Below are 24,691 nucleotides of genomic sequence, written 5' to 3'. Positions count from 1 at the left end.
GAAAAAGGCAGATCTGGCTCTTTTTCAGCGTGGTGGCATCATGATAGTCCTCAGAGTATTCTGTGCACTTTTGGAAATCAAAGGATATATCATTTCTAGTTTCTTTGATCATCTGGTCAACTATAGTGGCTGCCAGACTGGCAAACAAGCCATGGCTGGGTTTTGCAGCAAAATTAGGAGAAGGGAAGCAAGTTTCTTTTTGAAAGGCCAGAGCTGCCAGTTAGGAAAATCTCTAATGGAGAAGTAGGGTCACTGAAAGATCAAGAGGGAAAATCATTTAATATAGTATGATTACTGCCTACTCTAGAGGATCAAAGGTACAACTTTGTTTTCAATTTGGTTTACCAGTCACAGCACACATCAATACTTTCCTGTCTACCCACCACCACCACCAAGTTTATGGTCTCATTATTACTTCCTCCAGTCCAACCAAGTCAACTCTAATGCCTAAAGGCTTCTCAAGCTTGCCAATCTTTATTTCCATGGCCACCAGTCAAGTTCAGGACACCCTCATCTTTTGTCTAAATTATCAAAAGAATCTCTAACCGGTTTCCTTGACTCTAGTCTTGCCTTCCTCTAATTAAGTTTCCATACTATGGCCAAAATGATGAGGGGAAAAGCTGGTCAGTTTCAAACCCACTGCTTTCCTAAAGATCATCACCCCCAATAGTTTAAGTAACTAGAATGATCTTTTCAAAACGTAAATTTCATGTTACTTTCTGCTTAAAATCATTCAATGGTTCCCCCACAACCTCAGGATAGTGTGAGTTCCTTGGCAAAATTTCCAAGGCGGTGCAAGCAGCCTCTAACTACTCTCTAGTATGTACTCTAGCCACACTCAACTATTTTGTTTAACTTCTCTAAATACCTTATGAGAATGAAAACAACATAAGGGCAAGAACTGAGTCTGTCTTGTTTACTGCTGAATCTCTAGCACTTAGCAAAGTGCCTGGAACATAATGTGTGTTACAAAATTCTGCGGAATAAGTATATGTATTTCTATTAGCCTCTCAATCAGAAAGGGGAAAAAAACCCCATTTCTGATCCATGGACAACAGCAACAAAAAGAGAAACAGCTAAATAAAAGCGCCTCACATTTTACCTCAATTGATAGCTACCTGTATGTTTGTCTTCACTAATACACTCTTCACATCAGGAACGATGGCACCACTACTTTGTATAAATGAATGGGATAAAAGATAAACTTTTTTCCTACATGCTTAGCAATTCTGGAGTTTAACACTACAGAAACCACTTTAACTCTTATCACCCTTTTAAATTAAATGAATACTCCAGCCTGGCCAACATGGTGAAACCCCATCTCTACTAAAAATACAAAAATTAGCTGGGCGTAGTGGCGCACACCTGTAATCCCAGCTACTTGGATGGCTGAGGCATAAGAATCACTTGAACCCAGGAGGCAGAGGTTGCGGTGAGCTGAGATCATGCCACTGCACTCTAGCCTGGGCAACAGAGCAAGACTCTGTCTCTAAATAAATTAAAAAATAAAATTAAATGAATACTAAAATTAAGTAGAACTTACCTTAAAGCCCACATGTTGCACAAATCCACTTTCAGCTTGCATTTGCTGAAGTTTCTGCTTCTTTAACTTTTTAAACTGTAATAGTTCTTTATATTCAGGTAAATTCCTATACATAATAGGAATACTTTCGTCATCCTATCAAAAAAAACAAAATAAAAATGTTGGTTTGGTAATGAAAATGAATTAAGGGTAAGAAATACTGATACAGAATATTTTTCTACTGATATTTTTCATTTTTAAAATACCTTTTAGTACTCATAGAAAATTAGTGCTGCTATTAGCAGTATTTTCCACTAATGCTTTTGGAGGACTTTTCTTTAAACACAATAGTAATTCTGAATTGTAGCAGACTACTTCAATGCAGGTAAAAGGGAAGCACGGCCATGATTCTCACCTCTGTTACACACTATTGCAAACCCAATCCCATCTTTACATTTTCACGGTTACCTGAGTGACCTGTAATCTACTTCTCCCTCATTTAAGGAAGTTTCTCTTCTCCAATCTAACAGGTTCTTACATTTGCTCCTGTAAACATGACACTTTCTCAATAATAAACAAACCAATCTCTGCTCTTGTGTTTTGCTCTGTACTCCCAATGATCAAAGTAGAACACTTCTCTTTTACTCAACAGGATGAACTGAGTTACAAAGATGACTATTTACAATAGACTGTAAAAGAAATAAACAGTAAAAACTATATAAATGAATTAAGCAGGCTAGGTGCGGTGGCTCACGCCTATAATCCCAGCACTTTGGGAGGCCGAGGTGGGCAGACCACTTTAGGTCAGGAGTTCAAGACCAGCCTGGCCAACATGGCAAAAGCCCGTCTATACTAAAAATACAAAAATTAGCTGGGCACAGTGGCACGCGCCTATAATCCCAGCTACTCGGGAAGCTGAGGCAGGAGAATTGCTTGTACCTGGGAAGCGGAGGTTGCAGTGAGCCAAGACTATGCCACTGCACTCCAGCCTGGGAGACAGAGCGAGACTCCGTCTCAAAATTTAAAAATAATATATTAAATTGAAGTATCCCTTAATAAACTGGTCTTCAAGGTATAAAGTCTCTTTATGATTCCGAACTTTTAGATACATATGTTCAGGACCATCCCCCACCTCCCAATTGACAGCAGTTTTCTACTCAAAAATGTTAACATGCAAAATTCGTCTATTTAAAATTGCTGACAACACTGTGGTTCATCATCCTAGACAACTTCAAGATTATCACAGATGCCCAACTCGCTATTTCTGGCCTCTAATCTTAGACTGATTCTACTGAAATGATCTTCATCTTCATTCCTTCTCAGAGTCTCCCATTCCAACAGCCATACCTTGGACCTTGCCTTCAACTCTAAGTATTTTACATCCAAAATATTAAGCTTAGATTTCCTACCTCCACTGTTATTCCTACTTCTCTCATATTCTCACCCCAAATAATCAGCTTTTTTTTTAACCTCATTGAAATTTCTAATCACTATTCTGCTTCCTATTCTCCCAATTCATTTGTGCTCTGCCACCCAGGATCCATTTCTTTCCTTTGCTACTCATGACTGATCCCATGCTCACTAATTTCCTAAAAGCATCCGCAATTCTCTGATCCATGTTCTGTAAATTCCCAATCCTGGACCAGACAAGCCCTACCCCACCCATTCCTCCTGCTACATTAGGTATTAAGTGCTATGTTATTTTACATCAAGAAAACAAAAGCTTACACAAAGCAGCCCAAGTCAGAAATCTAAGTGTTATCCTCAGTTTTTCACTCCATTTTATATCGAATGTAACAAATCCTGTCATTTCTTAATATCTTCTACAATCTCTCTCAAATCGGTCCTCTAGTATCCACCCCCTCCTTTGCCCCTACTATTACTTAAAAGTTCCCAATGGTTTCCTATTTACAGCATCAAGTCCAAAGTCTTCAGCTGAGTAAAAGATTCTTTACAATTTCACACTTCATCGATCTATCTCCCACTTTTTCCTGTTTTTTTGCTTTGTTTTGTTTTTGTTTTGAGAGAGGGTTTCTGTCACCCAGACTGGAGTGCAATGGTGGGATTCCCTGCAACCTTAACCTCCAAAGCTCAAGCGATTCTCCCACCTCAGCCTCCTGAGTAGCTGGGATGACAGGTGCACACCACCAAGCCTGGCTAATTTGTGTGTGTGTGTGTGTGTGTGTGTGTGTGTGTGTAGAAATGGGTTTCGTCATGTTGCTCAAGCTGGTATCGAACTTCTGGGCTCAAGCGATTTGTTCCTCTAGGCCTCACTTATTGCTGGGATTACAGCACAAGCCACTGCGCCTGTCCCCACTATCCATTTCAAATTCTTGTCAACTAAAGATGTTAGATGATTATTACCATCCTGTGTCACCACTGAGAAAGACAACAAAAGTAATGCTATACACTAATAAATAAGTGACCCAAATAATTAGATAATATAGTAAGAAATGTCACAATGAAATTTACTTAATTCAGGTATTTTGCAAATGCAAAGAGTGTAAACACTTTTAATTTTTAAATTTGCATTTAAATGCTAAGGATATGATTACATGTGATCAGCAAGGCTAAGGTTAAGAAAAGTTAAATCACCTCACACCTAGTAGGTGGCTACTACTAAAAAAAGAAAACAAAAAATAACCGATGTTGGCAAGGATGTAAATAAACTGGAATCCTTGTGCACTGCTGGTGAGAATGTAAATGGTACAGCTCCTATGGAAAACAGTATATGGTGGTTCCTCAAAAAGTTTAACATAAAATTACTATACAATCTAGCAATTATACTTCCCAAAAGAACTGAAAGCAGGATATTTGTATACCCATGTCCACAGTAGCATTATTCACAATAGCCAAAAGGCGGAAGCAACCCAAGTATCCATCAACAAATGAATGGATAAAAATGTGGCATACAATGGAATATAATGCAGCCTTAAAAAGGAAATTGTGATACATGCTACAAAATGGATGAACCCTGAAGAGCATATGCTGGGTGAAACAAGCCAGTCACAAAAGGACAAATACTATATGCTTCCACTTATTTGAGGAATGCAGAGTAGTCAAATTTATAGATACAGAAAGCAGAATAATGATTGCCAGAGGCTAGAAAGAGGGGTGTTGGGGAGATGTTTAATAGGTACAGAGTTTGAGTCAGGTAAGCTGAGAGCTCTGGAGACTGGCTGCACAATAATGTGACTGTATGTAGCACTGCTGAACTCTATACTATAAAAATGGTGAGGATGGTAAATTTCATGTTATGTGTATTTTACCATAATTAAAACAAAAAATTTTTTAAACCTCATAGATTTCCTAATCATAATCACTTTAAACTTACTTAAAGGGGACTAATATCAAATGGAGCTAAAACTGTATACAGATTTTGAACCCACAGAGTAAATAACATATAAATAATTGCTCTGGCTATTGCTTTTTGAAAAGAGAAACTAAAATCTATAAATTTTTCCAAAAGATGCTTCATAAATATACATTTTGAGTAGCTATTTTAAAGTGATCAGAATAATTTCAACTGGCACTCATTTTTAAATAAATAAATAAACTCAATAACAACAAAAATTACATCAAATACAATCCACTCTACTGTATTTTGCCAATTTGTCAAACTGTACCTTTGGGTTTTGTTTTTTTGTGGGTTTTTCTGAGGGTTTTGGGTTTTTTTGTTTTGTTTTGTTTTTTGAGACAGAATCTCACTCTGTCTCCCAGGCTGGAGTGCAGTGGCACGATCTCGGCTCACTGCAAACCTCTGCCTCCTGGGTTCAAGCGATCCTCCTGCCTCAGCCTCCCAAGTAGCTGGGACTACAAGCATGCGCCACCATGCCCGGCTAATTTTTGTATTTTTAGTAGAGACGGAGTTTCACCATGTTGGCCAGGTTGGTCTCCAACACTTGACCTCATGATCTGCCCGCCTCAGCCTCCCAAAGTGCTGGGATGACAGGTATGAGACACCGTGCCTGGCCTTTTTGTTTTTGTTTTTTTAAGACAGAGTCTCCCTCTGTCGCCCAGGCTGGAATGCAGTGGCATCATCCAGGTTCACTGCAGGCCCAATCTTCCAGGCTCAAGTAATCCTCCCATCTCAGCCTCTTGAGTAGATGGGACTTCAGGAATGCACCACCATGCCAGGCTAATAATTTTTTCTTTTTTCTTTTTTGTAGAGATGGGGTCTCGATATGCTGCCCAGGCTGGTCCTGAACTCTAAGGCTCAAGTGATCCTCCTGCCTCAGCTTCCAACGGTACTAGGACTACGGTTGTGAGCCACCACGCCGAGCCAAACTGTACTTCTTTTAAGTACTCCACCACCACTCCTCATCTGGCCAATTTTTATCCATACTTCAAGTACCATCTTCACTGTCACCCTCTCAGGTCTTCCCCTGAAACTCTCAATCTAAATTAAGTACCTCTTAAATAATTATGTTAGCATCTATTTTTCCTTTGAAGCACTTTTTAATTTATTTTTTTGGAGATGGAGCTTTTGCTCCTGTTGCCCAGACTGGAGTGCAGAGCCGCAATCCCAGCTCCTGGCAACCTCCACCTCCCAGGTTCAGGCAATTCTCCCGCCTCAGCCTCCTGAGTAGCTGAGATTACAGGCACGCGCCACCATGCCCGGCTAATTTTTTTTTTTTTTTTTTTTTTTTTTTTTTTTTTTTTTTTAGTAGAGACGAAGTTTTACCATGTTGGCCAGGCTGGTCTTGAACTCCCGACCTCAGGAGATCGGCCCGTCTCAGCCTCCCAAAGTGCTGGGATTACAGGCATGAGCCACAGTGCCCGGTCTGAGGCACTTTTTTAAATGTGTAATTTACTGATGTGATTACACATTTATCTTCTCCCACAAGACTACAATTTATGAGCACAAAGATCAGACATATTTTGTTCATAACTATGTATCTAACCCCTAGCAAAGCCTAATAGTAAATTTAAATAAACATTTCTCAGATGTACAAATCTAATCATCACAAAGTATGAAATTATACATAAATGCTAATGTTTAAGACACAGCAGATAGTCATTTTTCAAAAGACAGGTTTAAAAGGAAATTAAAAAATTTTTATGAATACAGTTATTAAGGTGGTTTGATATCAAAGTATACAATCAGTATTTGATTAATCTAGCTATAGAACAAAGGAGCAGGCCGGGCGCGGTGGCTCAAGCCTGTAATCCCAGCACTTTGGGAGGCCGAGACGGGCGGATCACGAGGTCAGGAGATCGAGACCATCCTGGGTAACACAGTGAAACCCCGTCTCTACTAAAAATACAAAAACTTAGCCGGGCGAGGTGGCAGGCGCCTGTAGTCCCAGCTACTCGGGAGGCTGAGGCAGGAGAATGGCGTGAACCCGGGAGGCGGAGCTTGCAGTGAGCTGAGATCCGGCCACTGCACTCCAGCCTGGGTGACAGAGCGAGACTCCGTCTCAAAAAAAAAAAAAAAAAAAAAAAAGAACAAAGGAGCTTACTTTTTATTTGATAACTTTTCATTAAAATATCCTTTTCCAATTCTATATAATCAGAGTATTAAGGAAGATATAGGGTAATCTTTATGTCCTTTAGTCAAGGAATCAGAATCCGGTTAAATATTGAGAAAGTAATTTCAGGAATAGTAAAATAATAAAAAATATTAACAGCAACAAAAAGAAATCCCTATATATGTAAAGTAAATAAAGTGAATTAATATCCAACTATGGCAACAACTGAGAGGAATTATTTATTCCAAGATAATTTAAAAACCAATTTGACTTTACTTCTGTAGAGGGATATATATATATAAAAGACAAAATAAAGAACTGAAAAACAAACTGTTTTCAGGAACCGTATTAATAGTAGTGTTGGTTATTAATATATTCTGAGATTGTTCTGAGCAGTGTGAGACAAAGGAAGTGAGAACTGTGACTTTTAACCTGGAGAAAGGAGATACATATTTAAGATCAATTAGGGTAGATAAAAGTCCTAGAGTTCTTAAATTGAATTTGAAATTAAAATATGAACTTAATGATGTCTTTCATCCTTAAATAAAATAAAAATGTATCATATTTCCCAGCTCTGTCCATTAACAGGCCTAGAAACAATGGTGAACCCAACAGCAAGTAACATTACTACAGTCAGGATATAGTCTCTAAATACCATTTCCCAGTAAAAAGAAGGACTGACTCTGGGACTGAGGCAGGAAATATACAAGATAAGCCTGGATTTTCCTTGTTAAAACGGGTATTAAAGAAGCTATTAAACACTATTAGAGTCTTATCAAAAGAACTTAGAAGCCAATTTAAAGAGGCTACAACTATCCAAAAATGGGCCAGTTTGAACACTAACAAAGGCAGTAACATCAATGAATTGAACTACATTAAATACATTTACGGCCAATAGTTTATAAGAATACAAAAAAATTTTTAAACCTCATTGGTCATCTTTGAAGGATATGACAAAATGAACTCATTATTTTAAAAACCAGAAAATAGGTCAGGCATGGTGGCTCATGCCTATAATCTCAGCACTTTGGGAGGCCGAGGCAGGCGGATCACGAGGTCAGGAGATCGAGACCATCCTGGCCAACATGGTGAACCCCAGCCTCTACTGAAAATACAAAAATTAGCTGGGCATGGTGGCACACGCCTGTAGTCTCAGCTACTCAGGAGGCTGAGGCAAGAGAATCATTTGAACCTGGAAGGCAGAGGCTGCAGTGAGCTGAGATCGCACCACTGCACTCCAGCCTGGGCAACAGAGCGAGACTTTGTCTAAAAAAAAGAAAAAGAAAAAGAAAATAAAGGGAGAATCGAGCAATTATCTATATGTACCTCAGAGTAACCAAATAGTTGACTGGGGGGCAGGGGGATTACTTTATAAAATAGTCCATCAAGTAAATGAAAAAATGATAGCATAATCACTATTCTGTAACATCTAATGAATTAATCGATCTAGGCAATGATCAGTGGCTGTTATGCCAAAAAAAGAGACAACCAGGCTGACACAAGTAAACCTGAAGTAGTCCTGCCCACCCTAACAAACAAATACATCTGAATCTCATCAATGCTCTTGACCTACTATGAATTTACAGGAAGTTCAGAAAACAGAGGAACAGATTAAATGACAAGAAGAAGATATAATCAATAAAATCCATACTAGAAAATTCTACAGGACAAATGAACCAGTTCTTCAACAAAAACATTGTGAGAGGGGAAAAAAGGAAAGTGAAAGAGGGAGAATGAACCTATTGTGGCTTATGGGCTTTATTTGGATCCAAACCTGAATGAACAAATTAGAAAAAAAATAATGAACGGTGACTATACATTTCACTATATAATAAATTACCTTTTATAAATATGAAAATTATGTTGTGTAGTATCTGGGACTTGCTCCCAAATAATCCAGAGCAGAGTTGAGGTGGGTAGGGAGGGAGTAGAGATTAAAATAAGGTAGCCTCAGGTTGATAATTGTTAAGGTTCATTATACTATTGTATTTTTGTATATGTTTGAAATTTTCCTCACAAAAGCACATTACTTAAAAACTATACATGTGACTTGTTCATTAAAAGAAACCAACATTCTCTGAAGAGTGGAATAATTAGAAAATCCTACTCTCTTCTATACCTTGATGTGTATAATAACTACATAGGTAACTTACTGATGCATCTTCAACAGCAGTGCTCATGTGGCTATGAAAACAAGATCGGTCATCATCTTCATCCATATACACTGGTGGTTCATGGGAAGTCATGAAAGTGGAAGGCTTAAAGAGATGCTTATTAAGAGGGTGCTGTCGTCTGCTTGTTGAAGACTAAATAAGAAAACAAATTTTTAATTGGGACAGTGAAAAATCATTACAAGAATCAGAAATATAAAAAATACAAATGTTACTTCCAACAAGTCTATCAGAAGAATTTCACTCTATCCTTTAGCATACTCTTATGTTGTTGCTTTCTCTATGCTTTCTGTGTTTAATTTTAAGCATAACTAGCCTTAAAAAAATTTCTTTTAAATGTAGGGGAAATACTCCAACAATGGTAAAATGAACCACATGCTCAGTATCTAGCTTATATTTGTATCCCCAGCATTTATCATACTCTTGGCAGTCAAATGCTGGCTGCACTGAACTCTTATGATCATCTTATAGAAGATCAGAGAGGATGAAGTGGCCTATGCCAGGAATAAAACTACCCAATAAAAGGAAAATATCTATAACATTATGAATATCTGAAAATACTTATCTAACATTGATTGACTGCTTATTCTATGCCAGGGGTGTCCAATCTTTGGCTTCCCTGGGCTACATTAGAAAAGGAATTGTCTTGGGCCACACATAAAATACACTAACACTAAAAAAAAAGAAGAAACTATTGTAATGTTTTAAGAAAGTTTATCAATCTGTCCTGGGCCACATTCAAAGCTGTTCTGGGCTACAGGTGGTATGTGGGCCATGGGTTGGACAAGTTTACTCTATGCTAATGTCATTTAATCCTTACAACATTCCTATAAAGTAGTTATCATCATCTCTAATTTAAAGATGAGAAAACTGAGGACAGGGAAGTTAGGTTTCTTGTTCAGTGTGTTGCAGCTAGATAGTGGTAGAACAAGGATTATAAACTAGGCCTGTGTGGTGCCCAAATTCTCACTTTCTACCACTATGCTGCCTGCCTGTCTTGATCAATAGCACAGTCACAAAGAACACCCTCAGCTACACGGAGAACCATCATTTCACCTGCTTCCAGATTTAAACTTTAACCATGGCAAGCAATCATTGTAAATATAGCTGTACTAGATCTTCACAGCCAAAATACAGTACACCTAAGGGAAAAAAACACATGTAGGTTCTCCAGTATTCCTTTTGTTATCATTATCCAGTGTTAACTATGAAAACATATGGTTACAACACATCTATAACGTTAGCTTAGAAATTAACCATGAAAATTAGAACTCTTACATTAAACACTGATTAACATAAGGTTCCGATATTCCACAGTTATAGGATGAACTCTACATATCTAGCACAGGTTATGCTATATTTGGTGGGAAATCCAAAACATTTAAAACAATTGGCAAATTAAAACAAGCTTCCAAAGCTTGGTTAAAAAAAATTTTTTTTTAAATGTGTAAAACATGAAACTGTATAGACAATATTCTTAATGTAAAAGTACATTAAATAGCTTCAGTATGGAAGGGTAACAGCACTAGATATACTCTTAGCTTCTCTTTATGAGAAAGATGGCAGTGGTGGGGAGGGGAAAGTACCAGGATAACTTACTAAGGAAACTTAAAACAGCCAATTAGGTGTCTTTATTTTTTGCTATTACAAGAAACTGGCCTTTTTTTTTTTTTTTTTTTTGAAACAGAATCTCCCTCTGTCACCAATGCTGAAGTGCAGTGACGCAATCTCGGCTCACTACAACCTCCACCTCCCACGTTCAAACGATTCTTTTGCCTCAGCCTCCCGGGTAGCTGGGACTGCAGGTGTGTGCCACCATGCCCGGCTAATTTTTGTATTCTTAATAGAGATGGGGTTTCACCATATTGGTCAGACTGGTCCTGACCTCGTGATCTACTGAACTCGGCCTCCCATAGTGCTGGGATTACAGGCCACCGTGCCAGGCCGAAACTGGCTACATTTTAATGTAGTGTCCTGTTTGGGAAAGAAACAGTAGCTTCTCCACCGTAGAAGGCAACAGAGAATAGTAGAAAAAGCGTGGCACCAGAATGAGAGAGAATCAGTGGTTCCCAGACTTAGCAGCTAAGTGACCAGATAATTCACTCAACATACCCGAGGGCCCAGTTTCCTTATCTAATAAAAGGTTTTAGAACAGTAGAGTCTGGCTCAGAGACCCTCAATATAACAGCTATTAATATTATGTCAGTAAAGTGAAGATGGTAAGACTATTTATACTTCAAGAATTGTAGTAAGGATTAAATAAAATATTTTATTTTTTTAAAGACATGGGACCTCTCTATGTTGCCTAAGTTGGACTCGAACTCCTGGCCTCAAGTGTTCCTCGTGCCTCAGCCTCCCAAGTAGCTGGGGCAACAGGTGCACACCACTGTGCCTGGCTTTAGAATATAATAAACCTTTCTATTCTTGGATTTATACAGCATTATCTACAAAACAGAAATTGATTGTATTTATTAAATAATCAAATATCCTAAAAACTTTACCCTCACAAAGCCCTTTCTAACATATTTTGAATCTAAAATCTTTCAAGTAGCACTCATTCATATTACTCCTAAGAAAATAATGAAGAATCATTAAAGCTCACAGAATTTCACTGAGTAGCAATAATGGAGTCCTTACCCTGCATTTATGCACAATATAAGGAAATGCTTAGAATGAACAGAAGTTTTAAAATACAGCAACACTATTCTGTCAAATGTGTACATTTTTACATAGTCATTCTTTAATAAATTTAATCTACAGTTTACTTTCATGTATTTTCTTTTACCTTTTTGGAGTATATATATAAGTTTGGTGTTCTGCCTGGTACTGGAATGCCAGCTTTCGTTAGCTTTATGAAATACTTCTGTACTCGGCTGGCAACCTAAAGAAACATGACAAGTCTCTTAACACAATGAGATGACGTACAATACCTGAGTTGTTTTTAAAAACTAAAACGTACATGAGTATCTAATGAATGCTAAGAATTCAATACTCATCAAGAATCTAAAAATAACAATAAACTGTCACCAAATACACATATATTTTAAAATCTAGGCCAAACAAAAATTATTCAAGTAAATTTAAATTTGATTCTAAAGCTAAACACATATTTCAACTTATGAACACTTGCGTCTGTAGTATAAAAACACATCTATTAATATAGATGGGAATATGAAGGAGTAAACTGCAAGATACATTTTTAGAAAGACAACCAGGGAATACTAAGGCAATGAAACAAACCTGTTTGCACAGTATAACCAAAAAGTTTACAATTAGTATACTTAGTAAGCATTCAAGAGAAACTAAGTCCATTCTATGTTCATTTTTTAATATTTCGTAATGCTCCAAAGCAGAAGTATCTCAAGTTACTTGTTTCTGAAATCAACAAAAATATATACAATTTAAAAAAAAAAAAAAAACAACAACACATACTACAGCACTCTGTAGCTGAAAGTGTTATGGCAGATCGCCCAATGTCAGCATTATTCTCCTTTATTAAAAAACTACCAAAAGCATGCCAGCAATCTGCAGTCATCTCCTCAATTACCTGTTTTGCTGTCCTGTTGCCCAATTCATCTGCTATCTTCTGCCACCGTCGAGATTCTACTTCTTCAGGAGGGTATTTGATGAGTAGCTGTTCCAGTTTTTTCTAAGCCATACCCAAGACCAAATTTAAGAAAATATGTATTTAATTTTAAATACTGTATTTCTAAATAAATACATTCACATTTCATTTCTAAGTGTAATACTCTCTCCCACCTTTGGGGGTTACATTATTAGAAACCCTCATGGTAGGAAAAATTTCTAGTTAGAAACTTAAGACTTCACAGGGAACAATGAAATTAGAGAATAAACTTATGAAAGAGTTTACAAAAGTTTTCTATTCACGTAAGTAAAAAGATCTCATAAGAAAACAGAAAATAAGTAAACAAATTGGTAGATTACACATTTTAGTGATTTCCACTGACCATCTTTTCTTACTAGACTATGTCTTTCCCCTTACTGTTTTAACAAAAACGTGTAAATTCACTTAAATTTCAACTATTAAAAGAAGCTTTTCCTTCTTTTGTGTGGTCCTTTATTCAAATATTTGATTTTAATATTCCTTCTTGTCTCCTATATCTTCTCATAGTTGCAGAAGATGCAGAAAAATCTGGATGCTTGAAATAAATAAAGATTTCCCAAAGCTTTTTATAAACTGCTAAATGTATAGCTGTGGGGTTAATAACCATATGAGACAAAGATGTGCCTCAAACTTCACCCACTAACAACCCTAGCCATTAGCCAAAAAAAATGTTAGCTGTATGCCAACGCTGACTGGCTTCTTCATCTCCCTTTGACAACAAAAATAAGAATGCACTTTGAAGCTCAGTTTTACTGGCCTCAGATTTTTCTCTCTCCCAAAGCTACATTACAAAAACATCTATTTTATTCCATCCACTTCTACTGCCATCTCAAAACCCAGGTTCTTTCTTTTAAAATTATCCCCAAACAAGAGTTTACACATTCTGAAAATCCAAAATTCTTGAAGTATGCAAAAAGGTATACAAAAATAAGTCTAAATATTTAAAACTCATGGTTAACAGGTATCACAAACAACAATATATACCTGACTCAAAATATGGACTCTTTTCTTTTTGAGATGGAGTCTCACTCTGTTGCCCAGCCTGGAGTGCAGTGGCACGATCCTGGCTCAACGCAACCTCTGCCTCCTGTGTTCAAGCAATTCTCCTGCCTCAGCCTCCCGAGTAGCTGGGATTATATATGCACACGCCATCACGCCCAACTAATTTTTGTATTTTTAGTAGAGACAGGGTTTCACCATGTTGGCCAGGTTGGTCTTGAACTCCTGACTTCAAGTGATCCACCCACATCAGCCTCCCAAAGTGCTGGGATTACAGGCGTAAGCCTCATAATATTGACTGTAATATTAACTGTTTACTTTTATTTTTTAAGCCTACACAATTTTGAAATATCTATTACCTGTTCTTCAACAGTCCACAATTGGTTAAATGTTTCAGGTTTGGTATCATCACACAGGCGTCCTCTTATCATCTGCACGTAAGACAAGGCTTTTGTCAGAGAGAAAATAACAACATCTAACCTGTGATATAGCCAAATAACACACAAATTGTGGAATTTTTAAATTAATTTCGAAATATTTGAGTAAATTTTTTTTAATATATATGCTTTTTGTTTTTACTGTTTACAAAATGCCTTCACATTATTTTATTTCGTTTGGTTTTATACTCCCAGCAATCCTGTGAAATACATAATAGTACTGTAACTTCATGTTTTAAAAAAGGAAAAGGAAATGTGGGCTCAGAATTGAAAAGTAACATGTCCACTGAGGGTCATCTACTAAGAGTGGCAAGGCCAGGACTCAAATCCTGGTCACATTTCACTACACACAAAGGAGCTACTATTTTTAGACTAAATACTATGTGTCAGATATTGTACTAGGCACATTGCATACACTACCTATTTAATCCTCAGCAACAACCCTACAACATAGGTAATATTAACTACATTTTATACAAAAGAAAACCGCAGCTTAGAGACTTCAACATAAATGATGTCTGAAGGTTCACGGCTAGTAAGTTAGGACTCCAACCTAAATTTCTCTTAATTTCAAAGTTCCTATCTCCTTTACCTTCCAGTGAAAGATCGCTTTAATTTTAAAAACACAAACCACAAAATGTTAAAATGTTTTGTCTAAAATTCAAATTTTCCTACTCCAATATTTCACACTGCTTACCTGAGGACGACTGCTTGAGCCTTCTGGACCATCACTCAAAGGCAACATAGAATATGAAAGGGACTCTCCATCCTTCTTAGGATCTAAAGGACTTTTTGGTCTAGCAGGTAAACCTACTGAAAAATAAGACCACATACAGAACCATTAAAGCAAAACATTGCCAGATATTTTTCTACTTACATTCTTATCATATGATTTCTTACCTTTATCAAAAACTAGCTTAACTCTTCTAGTATGTCTTTTACGATTTTTAAATTCTCTTTCAAAGTTCCCAAGGCTATGGGTATATTGGTCCCATACGATCTCAGGCAACTGAACAACTCTCTGTGGATACGGAAGCCCTATATCAGCCTGGGGGCAGGGGAGAAAAAACAAGATAAAGTAAAAGTCTAAATTTAATTAAAGAAATAATCAACCACAGTCAAATTTTCAGATGACTCCAAATCCAAATAATCAACGGGGCATTTCTATTCATGTTTAAATCCAAATGACAATAAAGTTAATTAATATAGTCTAAATATTAAATGCTAAAGATGGTAAGTGAATAAATGAATTTAGCAAAACCTAAGTACTACTTCTAGATGGAGGGCAGTGTCTTTTAAAATAATGATAGTAATATTAAATAAAACTAACAACCCATAAATGTTCTCTGCATTCCATATACCAATATATATCACCAGTTTCATTAATATGAACTAAGAGGAATTTTTTATATGTCCACTAAAACAAACATGTTACAAGTCAACAACATAACTAATATGATAAACCTAAATAAAATAGGCAAATTGAGTTTGTATGAACAAACCCAGAAAAATAGAAGAATCAACCTTTTAAATTAAACCTAGTAGGAAAATTTTTTTTCAAAGAACATAGGACTTTTTTAATTAAAAAAAAAAAAATTCTCAGACACTAATAACTTCATGGTTATTAAAGTTTCTTAATTTAATATATTTCTGTGTCTTTTTATAAAAAATTATTAAGATGGTCAACATCACATCTTTATTTCTGAAATAAAGTGAAAAGAAATTCCATTCTAGGCTGAGCACAGTGACTCAAGCCTGTAATCTCAGCACTTTGGGAGGCCGAGGCTGGTGGAACACTTCAGGTCAGGAGTTTTAGACCAATCTGGCCAACATGGTGAAACCCAGTCTCTACTAAAAATAAAAAAATTAGCCAGGCGTGGTGCAGTGCACTTGCAGTCCCAGATACTCAGGAGGCTGAGGCAGGAGAATCGCTTGAACCCGGGAGGCAGAGGTTGCAGTGAACCGAGATCAGGCCCCACTGCACTACAGCCTGGGTGACCTAGTGAGACTCCAAACTCAAAAAAAAAAAAAAAAGAAATGAAAGTCTGTTCAAACTAAACCTGAAAGTGAAGAAACAGGAAATAATCAACAGCATACAAATCTAGTAAATATGCCTAATTGCATCTTTTTGCCTACCCGGGAAAGTAAATGAAATGAAATTAAGGTTAATGAATTTTTCATTAGTATTTACTTTACTAACACCATCTGTTTTAGTTGAATTCACTGTAAATAACCATTATAAGTCTTATATCTTTTTGTACCAGCAAATTATTTAACAACAGCAATGCAGAATCAATAAACACTTAAAGGGGCCTCACTTTAACACAGAAGATACACCAAAATTCTAAAAACCTTAGAGTTTTAACAAATCAACATATAGACTCTACATCTTTTATGATATTCAATGTTTTCTACAAGTATGAAGAGAAAGAAATGTTTACCAACTAAATAATATACCTAGAAACATTCAAATAATAAATTAACACATCTAGTGAAATAAGGTCGCCAGAGCCGCTCTCCTAATACCTGGTAGACCACTTTTGTAACTAATTCAAAACAGGTAACTCATAAAGATACTAAAGTTGTCACACAAGATAAGATTTCATTTCTTTTTTAAGAGGAGGATTCTTTTTCATCGTTTTTCAGTTCTAATCTTTTCATACAATGCTGATTAATATTATACCTCTGAAATTTAATGAACAATTAGTGGGGCCCTATTACAGCACAAATGCACATCAAGATCATCTCCATATTTACACACCAAGAAACTCATTATAAAAACCTGTATCGCTTTTAAGTGGTTAAGTGTTAAGCATGAAAGTTCTGTTTTAAGGAAAACAAAATTATGGAGAATTTTCACATTTAAAAAAGGCATTTCAGAATTAAGTAAAATTTATACTTCTTCCTCATGGACTTGGCTATCGTAACTCTAAAGATATTTAAAAATAGATTTTGTTTTGATCACCATTGTTTTCTCTCTCAATATGCACAAAGGTACTAGTGTGCAAAAGTAACCCAGAAACAAATGTAGTTAATCAATTCTGAAGTATTTTTTTCTTTTAGCTTTACTAATCCCTAAGTCCTGATACAGAGGAGGAAAAATACTCAAAGAAGGGGAAGATAACAGGAAAAGCTAGGAAAAAAAATGGCTAAGGAATAGGACAAGTTCACATACAAATATCCAATAAAAGCTTCTAGCTATTTTCATTTGGATATATTTTATTGTCTGCCTGGTGGAGGTGGAAGAAGTTGGTATCTTGCCTTAAGTAGTACGGCTAATTACAGACGAAAAAAATTAAACATTTTAAAAAGTATATACCCATAAAAAAGAATTAGCCAAATTCTCTTAAGCTATTCCCAAACAGATCTTAGTAAATCTTAAGAAGGGTTCAATGTATACCTTCTTCTGGAGTTTTTCCACAAATCCAATGGGATTTTTTAGTGCTTCTCTCTGGTGTCTGCCTAAACTTTCAAGGTCTTGGACTGCTTGAGAACGCTGAGCCTCGAGTACAGCAATCGTCTGCAGTAGTCTCTGATAACTACAGAGACAAAGAAAAATATTTCACAAAAATTTTCTAGTAACAACAATAAATAAAAACTGAGTTCAAGCCATGATCTACTATTAAGTCACACAGTCTTTTAAGAGTTACCTGAAAGAGTTTAGTAAAACATATTACTGGGAATAAATGAGGTCTTCCTGAGTTACGAAGTACCTACAGAAAATAAGAGTTAGAGAAAGCAAAGCCTTCTTCCCCCATCTTAAGTTTTTAATTCTTGAACCTGAACAAGTACCAAAAGAGCATTTTGACTTTCCAACAATCCAAGTCGTTAAGAAACTGCTAGATTAAAAATAAAATTAAAATGATAAAATCTTAACACTAGGAGGGATCACTCAATTCAGGCACTTTGTTGTACTCTGTTGAAATAAGGAATCTGAGGCATGTTTTCTCGCCAAGAGACACGTGACATTGTCACATAATTCCAACGTGATCTTAGTCTCCCGGTTTCCATTTGCTCTATTATACCCTCCCTTCTATTTGAAAGATTTACTTTTCCATCAACAAATCTGTCATTTTTTTCCTCCACATGAAAGATAAATACAAATGTTCAATTCTTAAGTATTAATCATTTGAAGAGAAGAAAGGCCATAAAGATATTTATTCTTTTCTGCTTGCAAAGGTCCATTTGGCAAAACAAGCATACAGTTTTATCCACACAAATGTATTACAAGTCATTATCCTGAAATCTCACTATAATACATGTATTCTAATATTCTCCCTCTGTTTAAATTGTCTTGCCTCTCTAATATTTAATTTCACATTACCAGCACACATAGAGAAACATGTTAAACCCAAAGCTCTGAATGCGCAAATACATTTTGCAAAACAACTCAAGGAAAAGTCAATCCAAGTTCACTTTAAAATAATTGGTTAAATCCTTAAAGTATAAGCAAAGCACAATTTTTCTATATGGCTTCAAGTAACTTTCATTTTGTTTCCTACTAGACTGTAAACTCCATATGGCAAGTTCATCTGTTTCGTTCATTGTTTTGTTTAGCTAGTATGCAACATACTTCCCAGCACGTAGATGCTCAATAGATATTTTCTAAATGAATAGATTTTCTGAATCTTTTAAGTTCAGAAGTAAGCAAACTAGCAGAAGTATCAAAGGTGAAATACTGCAGTTTTGAGGTTCACAGGCCATGGTGTCATGGCAACATGATGTTCTCTATCAGAATACTTCTCTCAGCCTGCTGTCTAAAACAAATCTTATTCTTGTTTTCAAGACCTTGTTAACTAATCTTTGATGAAATTTTTAATAATTAAGGTAAAACTGCTAATGCTGAAGGGTAAGATTCCTCTCCAGCTAGAGATAGTTCATTTAAAACTAGAGCTAGGAGTGGGAAAGGCAGAGCTATACTAAGTCACTACAGGATAAATTACAGAGGGTAAATCTAAACTCACTTTCACTAAGCCTTCTTTTGCTTTGAGGTGTATGCAGTGTACAAATCCTGTCTCAGCTGGCTGTTTCTACTAAGCAGGCTCACATAGGCTCAATCTTAGGGTGATGGTAGTGATGTGAGTGCTAGAAGCTATCCTCTCTAGGCAATACTCTTAATTGTCATACTGCACCTTCAGAATTCCTATCCCACTAGATGAATACAACCAGACTTACACTGTCTCTATTCCTGTTTTAAGCAGGAGTTACACACTTCAGTACCACTTTAAAAACAACTGTGAATATATTAAAACTTCAGTAAAAGGTGTAGGCAGAGTAACAATAAGGCACAAGTAAAAATAGGGTTATGAAAAAACAAGTTTGAAAAAGGTACTACAGTCAATTACAATGGCAGCTGTCTTTTTGTTAGGTTTGGAGCAAACGGACACTGGGAAGAAGGGCCTCTAATTTGAAGCCAACAAATTACCACAATTTTACAATATGTAAATTATTCCATAATAAATCTGACTTAAAAAATATTTCCAATAAAGATGGCAAATAAGGCACAGGTCTTCAATTCTGCTTCCATTTAGCTAAGACAACATGATTATCAGATTGGAAGGCCTATGATAAACATGGGTAAAGTCTTTAAGCTCAAAATAATGAAGACTCTTAAGAAAATAGTAAATTGAAGTCTTCTATCCCAGATAATTGGATTTCTCAGCGTACTCAGACACTGCACCAGTAAGATTACCATATATATATATATATTTACCATATATATATATTACCATATATATATATATATGGAAGAAATTATTTAAACAAAACCGAAGTGACATCTAAAAAACAGTAAATATAGATAAATCTGTTTTCAATCCCACTCACCCACCTACACAAGCAAACTACAGAAGCTGATCCAGGCATGAATCCAAAGGCAAGATTCATTTTTCATTAATTCAACAATTATTTACTAAGAAAACAAGGCATTATCCTAAAAGCTTTAGTAATTATCAAGATAAACCAGGCATGCAGTCTAAGTATAATAGAGGAGTTAAAATTATACCACGGAGGAACTGGATGAAGTACAAATAGGGCTGCATTGGTTGTGCTGCTGGGGATGGAGGATGGGTATATGAGGGTCTATCATACTAGTCTGTCTACTTTTTTTTAATGTTTTAAATTCCCCACAATGAATGTTTAAAAATCAACTCCAATTTTGACCTCCCCCCCTTTTTTTTTTTTTTGAGACGGAGTCTCGTTCTGTCGCCCAGGCTGGAGTGCAGTGGCGCGATCTCGGCTCACTGCAAACCGCCTCCCGGGTTCACGCCATTCTCCTGCCTCAGCCTCCTTAGTAGCTGGGACTACAGGCGCCCGCCACCTCGCCCGGCTAATTTTTTGTATTTTTAGTAGAGATGGAGTTTCACCGTGTTAGCCAGGATAGCCTCAATCTCCTGACCTCGTGATCCGCCTGCCTTGGCCTGCCAAAGTACTGGCCTCCCAAAGTGCTGGGATTACAGGCCTGAGCCACCATCCCCGGCTCTTTGACCCGTATTAATGGGGGAGGTGAGGACCGTACTACTCCTTCTGGGCTGATCAGCTCACAGTTGCCACTGCATTCAGCTATGCTTTGAGAAAGACAAACAGGTTCATGAATAGACAAGATGGATGAGAAACAATGTAAGATGAAATAACAATACAGTTGGCCCTTGAACAACACAACACAGTTTGAACTCCATGGATCCACTTACATGCAAATTTTCTTCTACCTCTGATATCCCTGAGACAGCAAGACCAACCACTCCTCTTCCTCCTCTACCTCAGCCTACTCCATGTGAGGACAATGAGGGTGAAGACTTTTAGGCTGGTCCACTTTCACTTAATGAATAGTAAATACATTTTCTCTTTATTATGATTGTCTTAATAACATTTTCTGTTTCTAGCTTACTTTGTTGCAAGAATACAGTATAAAATGCATGTAACAGACAACATCTGTGTTAATCAAATGTTTGTGTTATATAGTAAAGCTTCTGGGTCAACAGTAGGCTATTAGTAGTTAAGTTTTAGGGGAGTCAAAAGTTATATGTGGATTTTCAACTACACAGGAGGTCTATGCCCAATCCCTGTGTTGCTGAAGGGTCAACTGTGGTGTCTGACATTTACTGAATGTGTACTACATGCCACACAAATGTTGTATTTTAAACGTAATAACTCAATCCTCACAGTAACTTTATGACCCTGGTACCAACATTCTTAATTTTAAACACAAGGAAACCAAGCACAGATTAAATAACTCCCCAAGATCATACCAGCTATTTTATTTATGGTGGAGCTGCTACGTGAGGAATGGTTAAAGTCTCTGAGAATATTTAGTCAAGAAATGAAAACCTCCACTAGAATACCATTTCCATTTTTATTTAACAAACAGCTATGCAGGAAAAAAAAACAGACTTGTTTTATAGAGTATAAAGGGTCAAACCAGGAGCAAATTGTGATAAAGACACAATATGAAGAAAAACTTTGTCTCAGTCAAAACTAATAAAGGTGGTAGGATAGCACCCAATCACCAAGATGTTCAGACAGGTATCTAAAAGAAATTCAAACACTAAAAACCTGAAACGCTTTAATGCCAGTAAAATATCCTGCTTTTACTTTTGCTACTCACTGAACCAAGCAAGAGAATACAATAACTTAAAAAATTACACATATTTTTGCATGGATAAAATCATAGTTATACCTTTTCCATAAGGATAGCTATGTTAAATCTATTAAAATTATTTGTTATTTATGTCTAAATCTAAATCTTACACAATGCTAACAACAGCAAACTTACTTGTGTCAAAGAATTAGGGTTTTCTTATTTTCGTCTTTTGAGACAGGGAGTTGCTGTGTTACCCTGGCAGGCGGGCAGTGTCAGATTATGGCTCACTGCAGCCTCTACCTCTCAAGCTCAAGAAATTCTCTCACTTCAGCCTCCCAAGCAGCTGGGACAAGTGTGCACCACCATGCCCAGCTAATTTTTTAATTTTTTGTAGAGACAGGGTCTCACTGTGTTGCCCAGGCTGATCTCAAACTCCTGGCCTCAAGCTTTCCTCCCACCTTGGCCTCCCAAAGGGCTGGGATTACAGGCGTTAAGTCACCACACCCAACCAGAACTGTTTTTAATTTTACATCTCCAACATAAGACATTTTAGTTTTATATATTTGGCCAAAGTATAAATGCCCTTTCAAGTCCTTATCTAAGTTATTTTTACTACTTTTCAATATCTAAGTCCTCTTGAATTCTTTATTTACATTTATGAATATAAAAACATTTATATGAAAGAGTATATGGGTAAAAATTCTGACATCTAAAGAGAACGTCAAGGAATTAGTAATCTGGAGGTTGATTTACTTACTTACTTATCTATTTATTTATTTGACAGAGTCTCACTCTGTCACCCAGGTTGAAGGGCAGTGGTGCAATCATAGCTCACTGCGGCCTCAAACTCCTGGGCTGAAGTGATCCTCTCGCCTCAGCCTCCCGAGTACCTAGGGCCACAGGTATGCCACCTTTCCCAGTGAATTTTGTTCTTTGGGGTTTTGTTTTGTTTTGATTTTTGTAGGGACGGGGTCTCGCTTTGTTGCCCAGGCTGGTCTCAAACTCCTGGCTGCAAACATTCCTCCCGCCAGAGCCTCCAAAAGTGCTAGGAATATAGGCATGAATCACTGTGCTTGGCCTATAAGTTAATTTTACAGTCCAATTTCTAGGCAGTAATATTACATACACAATAATCAAGGAGGGATGGAAGGAAGGAGTACAGGAGGGAGGCATAGACAGGCAGACAGAAACAGAAGGAAAGATTTTATATTCAACTGCATCAGAATCTTTTTCAAAAAACTAGATTTCCATTTCTACTATGGTAACAACCCTTAAGATTCCATGGGCATTTGTAATCTTAAAAAAAACTAATGGCGAAACATTTTTAAAAATCCTTATCAAGGACACTCTGCCAAAATATCAGCCTGATTCTTCAAAATAGTCATTAAATAGTGTCATTAAAAACAAAAAAGAGGGCCGGGCGCGGTGGCTCAAACCCGTAATCCCAGCACTTTGGGAGGCCGAGACGGGCGGATCACGAGGTCAGGAGATCAAGACCATCCTGGCTAACACGGAGAAACCCCGTCTCTACTAAAAAATACAGAAAACTAGCCAGGCGAAGTGGTGGGCGCCTGTAGTCCCAGCTACTCGGGAGGCTGAGGCAGGAGAATGGCGTTCTTGCAGTGAGGAGCTTGCAGTGAGCTGAGATCCGGCCACTGCACTCCAGCCTGGGCGACAGAGCCAGACTCCATCTCAAAAAAAAAAACAAAAAAAAAAAACCAAAAAAAAAAACCAGAGGGCCCGGTGCAGTGGCTCACGCCTGTAATCCCAGCACTTTGGGAGGCCAAGGCAGGCAGATCACCAGAGGTCAAGGGTTCGAGACTAGCCTGGCCAACATGGTGAAGCCCCATCTCTACTAAATACAAAAATTAGCTGAACATGGTGGTGCATGCCTGTAATCTCAGCTACCTGGGAGGCTGAGGCAGGAGAATTGCTTGAACCCAGGAGGTGGAGGTTGTTATAAGCTGAGATCATGCCATTGCACTCCAGCCTGGGTGACAGAGCAAGATTCCGTCTCAAAAAACAAAAAAAGAGGGAGAGCTATACAGGAGTCTAACTAAAGTTTTATCGGAACATAGCCACACTCATTTGTTTACATAATTTCTATGGGTGCTTTCTCGCTATAATAACAAAGAGGAAGAGCTGCAATAGAATCACATTATCCACAAAGCCTAAACTATATACTATCTGGGCCTTTAAGAAAGTTTGCCAAGCCATGCTCTAGATTAAAGGACACAGGGACATGACAAGCAAATGTAATGCAGAATCTTGGGCTAGATCCCCTCAGGGGTTAAACAGCTATAAAGGACATTTTTGTGGATAAATGGAAAAATCTAAATATACATTGTGGAGTATATAATTTTATTGTACCAATGTTAAATTGCTGGAGTATAATAATGGTATTTAAAGTTATACAGGGAAATGCCCTTCTTTTTAGGAGATATTTGCTGAAGTATAAGAGGATACAACCCACTTTTAAATGACTCAGCAATTTTAAAAGTACATTGTACCAGATGGGAAGGAAAATAAGGGTAAAAGGAGAGAAAATACATTAGAAAATGTTAAGTTGTTAACAACTGGTGAATTTAGGTGAAGGTTATGCAGATTCTTATCATATTACTGTTTTAGTTTTTCTACGTTTTATACTTTTCCTAAATAAAAAACAAGGAATAAAAAGTCTTCATTATACTTTGCTACTCAAAAAGAGCAGCTTGATTTTCTTATGAACACTGAGCCTCATTAAACATACTGAAAACAACCAGAGGACATCAGGTGACTTAACAATAAACGTATGTATGCGGCACACAAAATTTTAAAATTCAGTGAAATAAGAGCTACATAATAAGATGCTTTCTCTTCCTTAATGAAGGGCTCAAAGAGTTTACAA

The 24,691-nt window shown here is 37.0% G+C and overlaps 1 protein-coding gene across 8 annotated transcripts in view; it reads right to left on the bottom strand.

The window, feature by feature from the left end:
- Positions 1-24,691, bottom strand: part of LOC105482679 (zinc finger ZZ-type containing 3) — a 124,612-nt gene that overhangs the window by 3,256 nt on the left and 96,665 nt on the right. For 7 of the 8 annotated variants that reach the window (XM_071090913.1, XM_071090907.1, XM_011742907.3 and 4 more), the window contains 8 exons: positions 17,626-17,764; positions 15,126-15,273; positions 14,923-15,038; positions 14,148-14,219; positions 12,712-12,813; positions 11,950-12,045; positions 9,147-9,299; positions 1,544-1,678 (listed from right to left, as the gene is read on the bottom strand). In XM_071090913.1, the coding sequence (XP_070947014.1) occupies positions 1,544-1,678; positions 9,147-9,299; positions 11,950-12,045; positions 12,712-12,813; positions 14,148-14,219; positions 14,923-15,038; positions 15,126-15,273; positions 17,626-17,764 (961 nt within the window). The remainder of the gene's footprint in view (positions 1-1,543; positions 1,679-9,146; positions 9,300-11,949; positions 12,046-12,711; positions 12,814-14,147; positions 14,220-14,922; positions 15,039-15,125; positions 15,274-17,625; positions 17,765-24,691) is intronic. The other variant, XM_071090910.1, reaches the window with a different exon arrangement.

The sequence above is a fragment of the Macaca nemestrina genome, chromosome 1, assembly GCF_043159975.1.
Source record: "Macaca nemestrina isolate mMacNem1 chromosome 1, mMacNem.hap1, whole genome shotgun sequence".
Classification (NCBI taxonomy): domain Eukaryota; kingdom Metazoa; phylum Chordata; class Mammalia; order Primates; family Cercopithecidae; genus Macaca; species Macaca nemestrina.
Note: the sequence above shows the minus strand (reverse complement) of the source record. Positions and strands in the feature narration are given on the sequence as shown.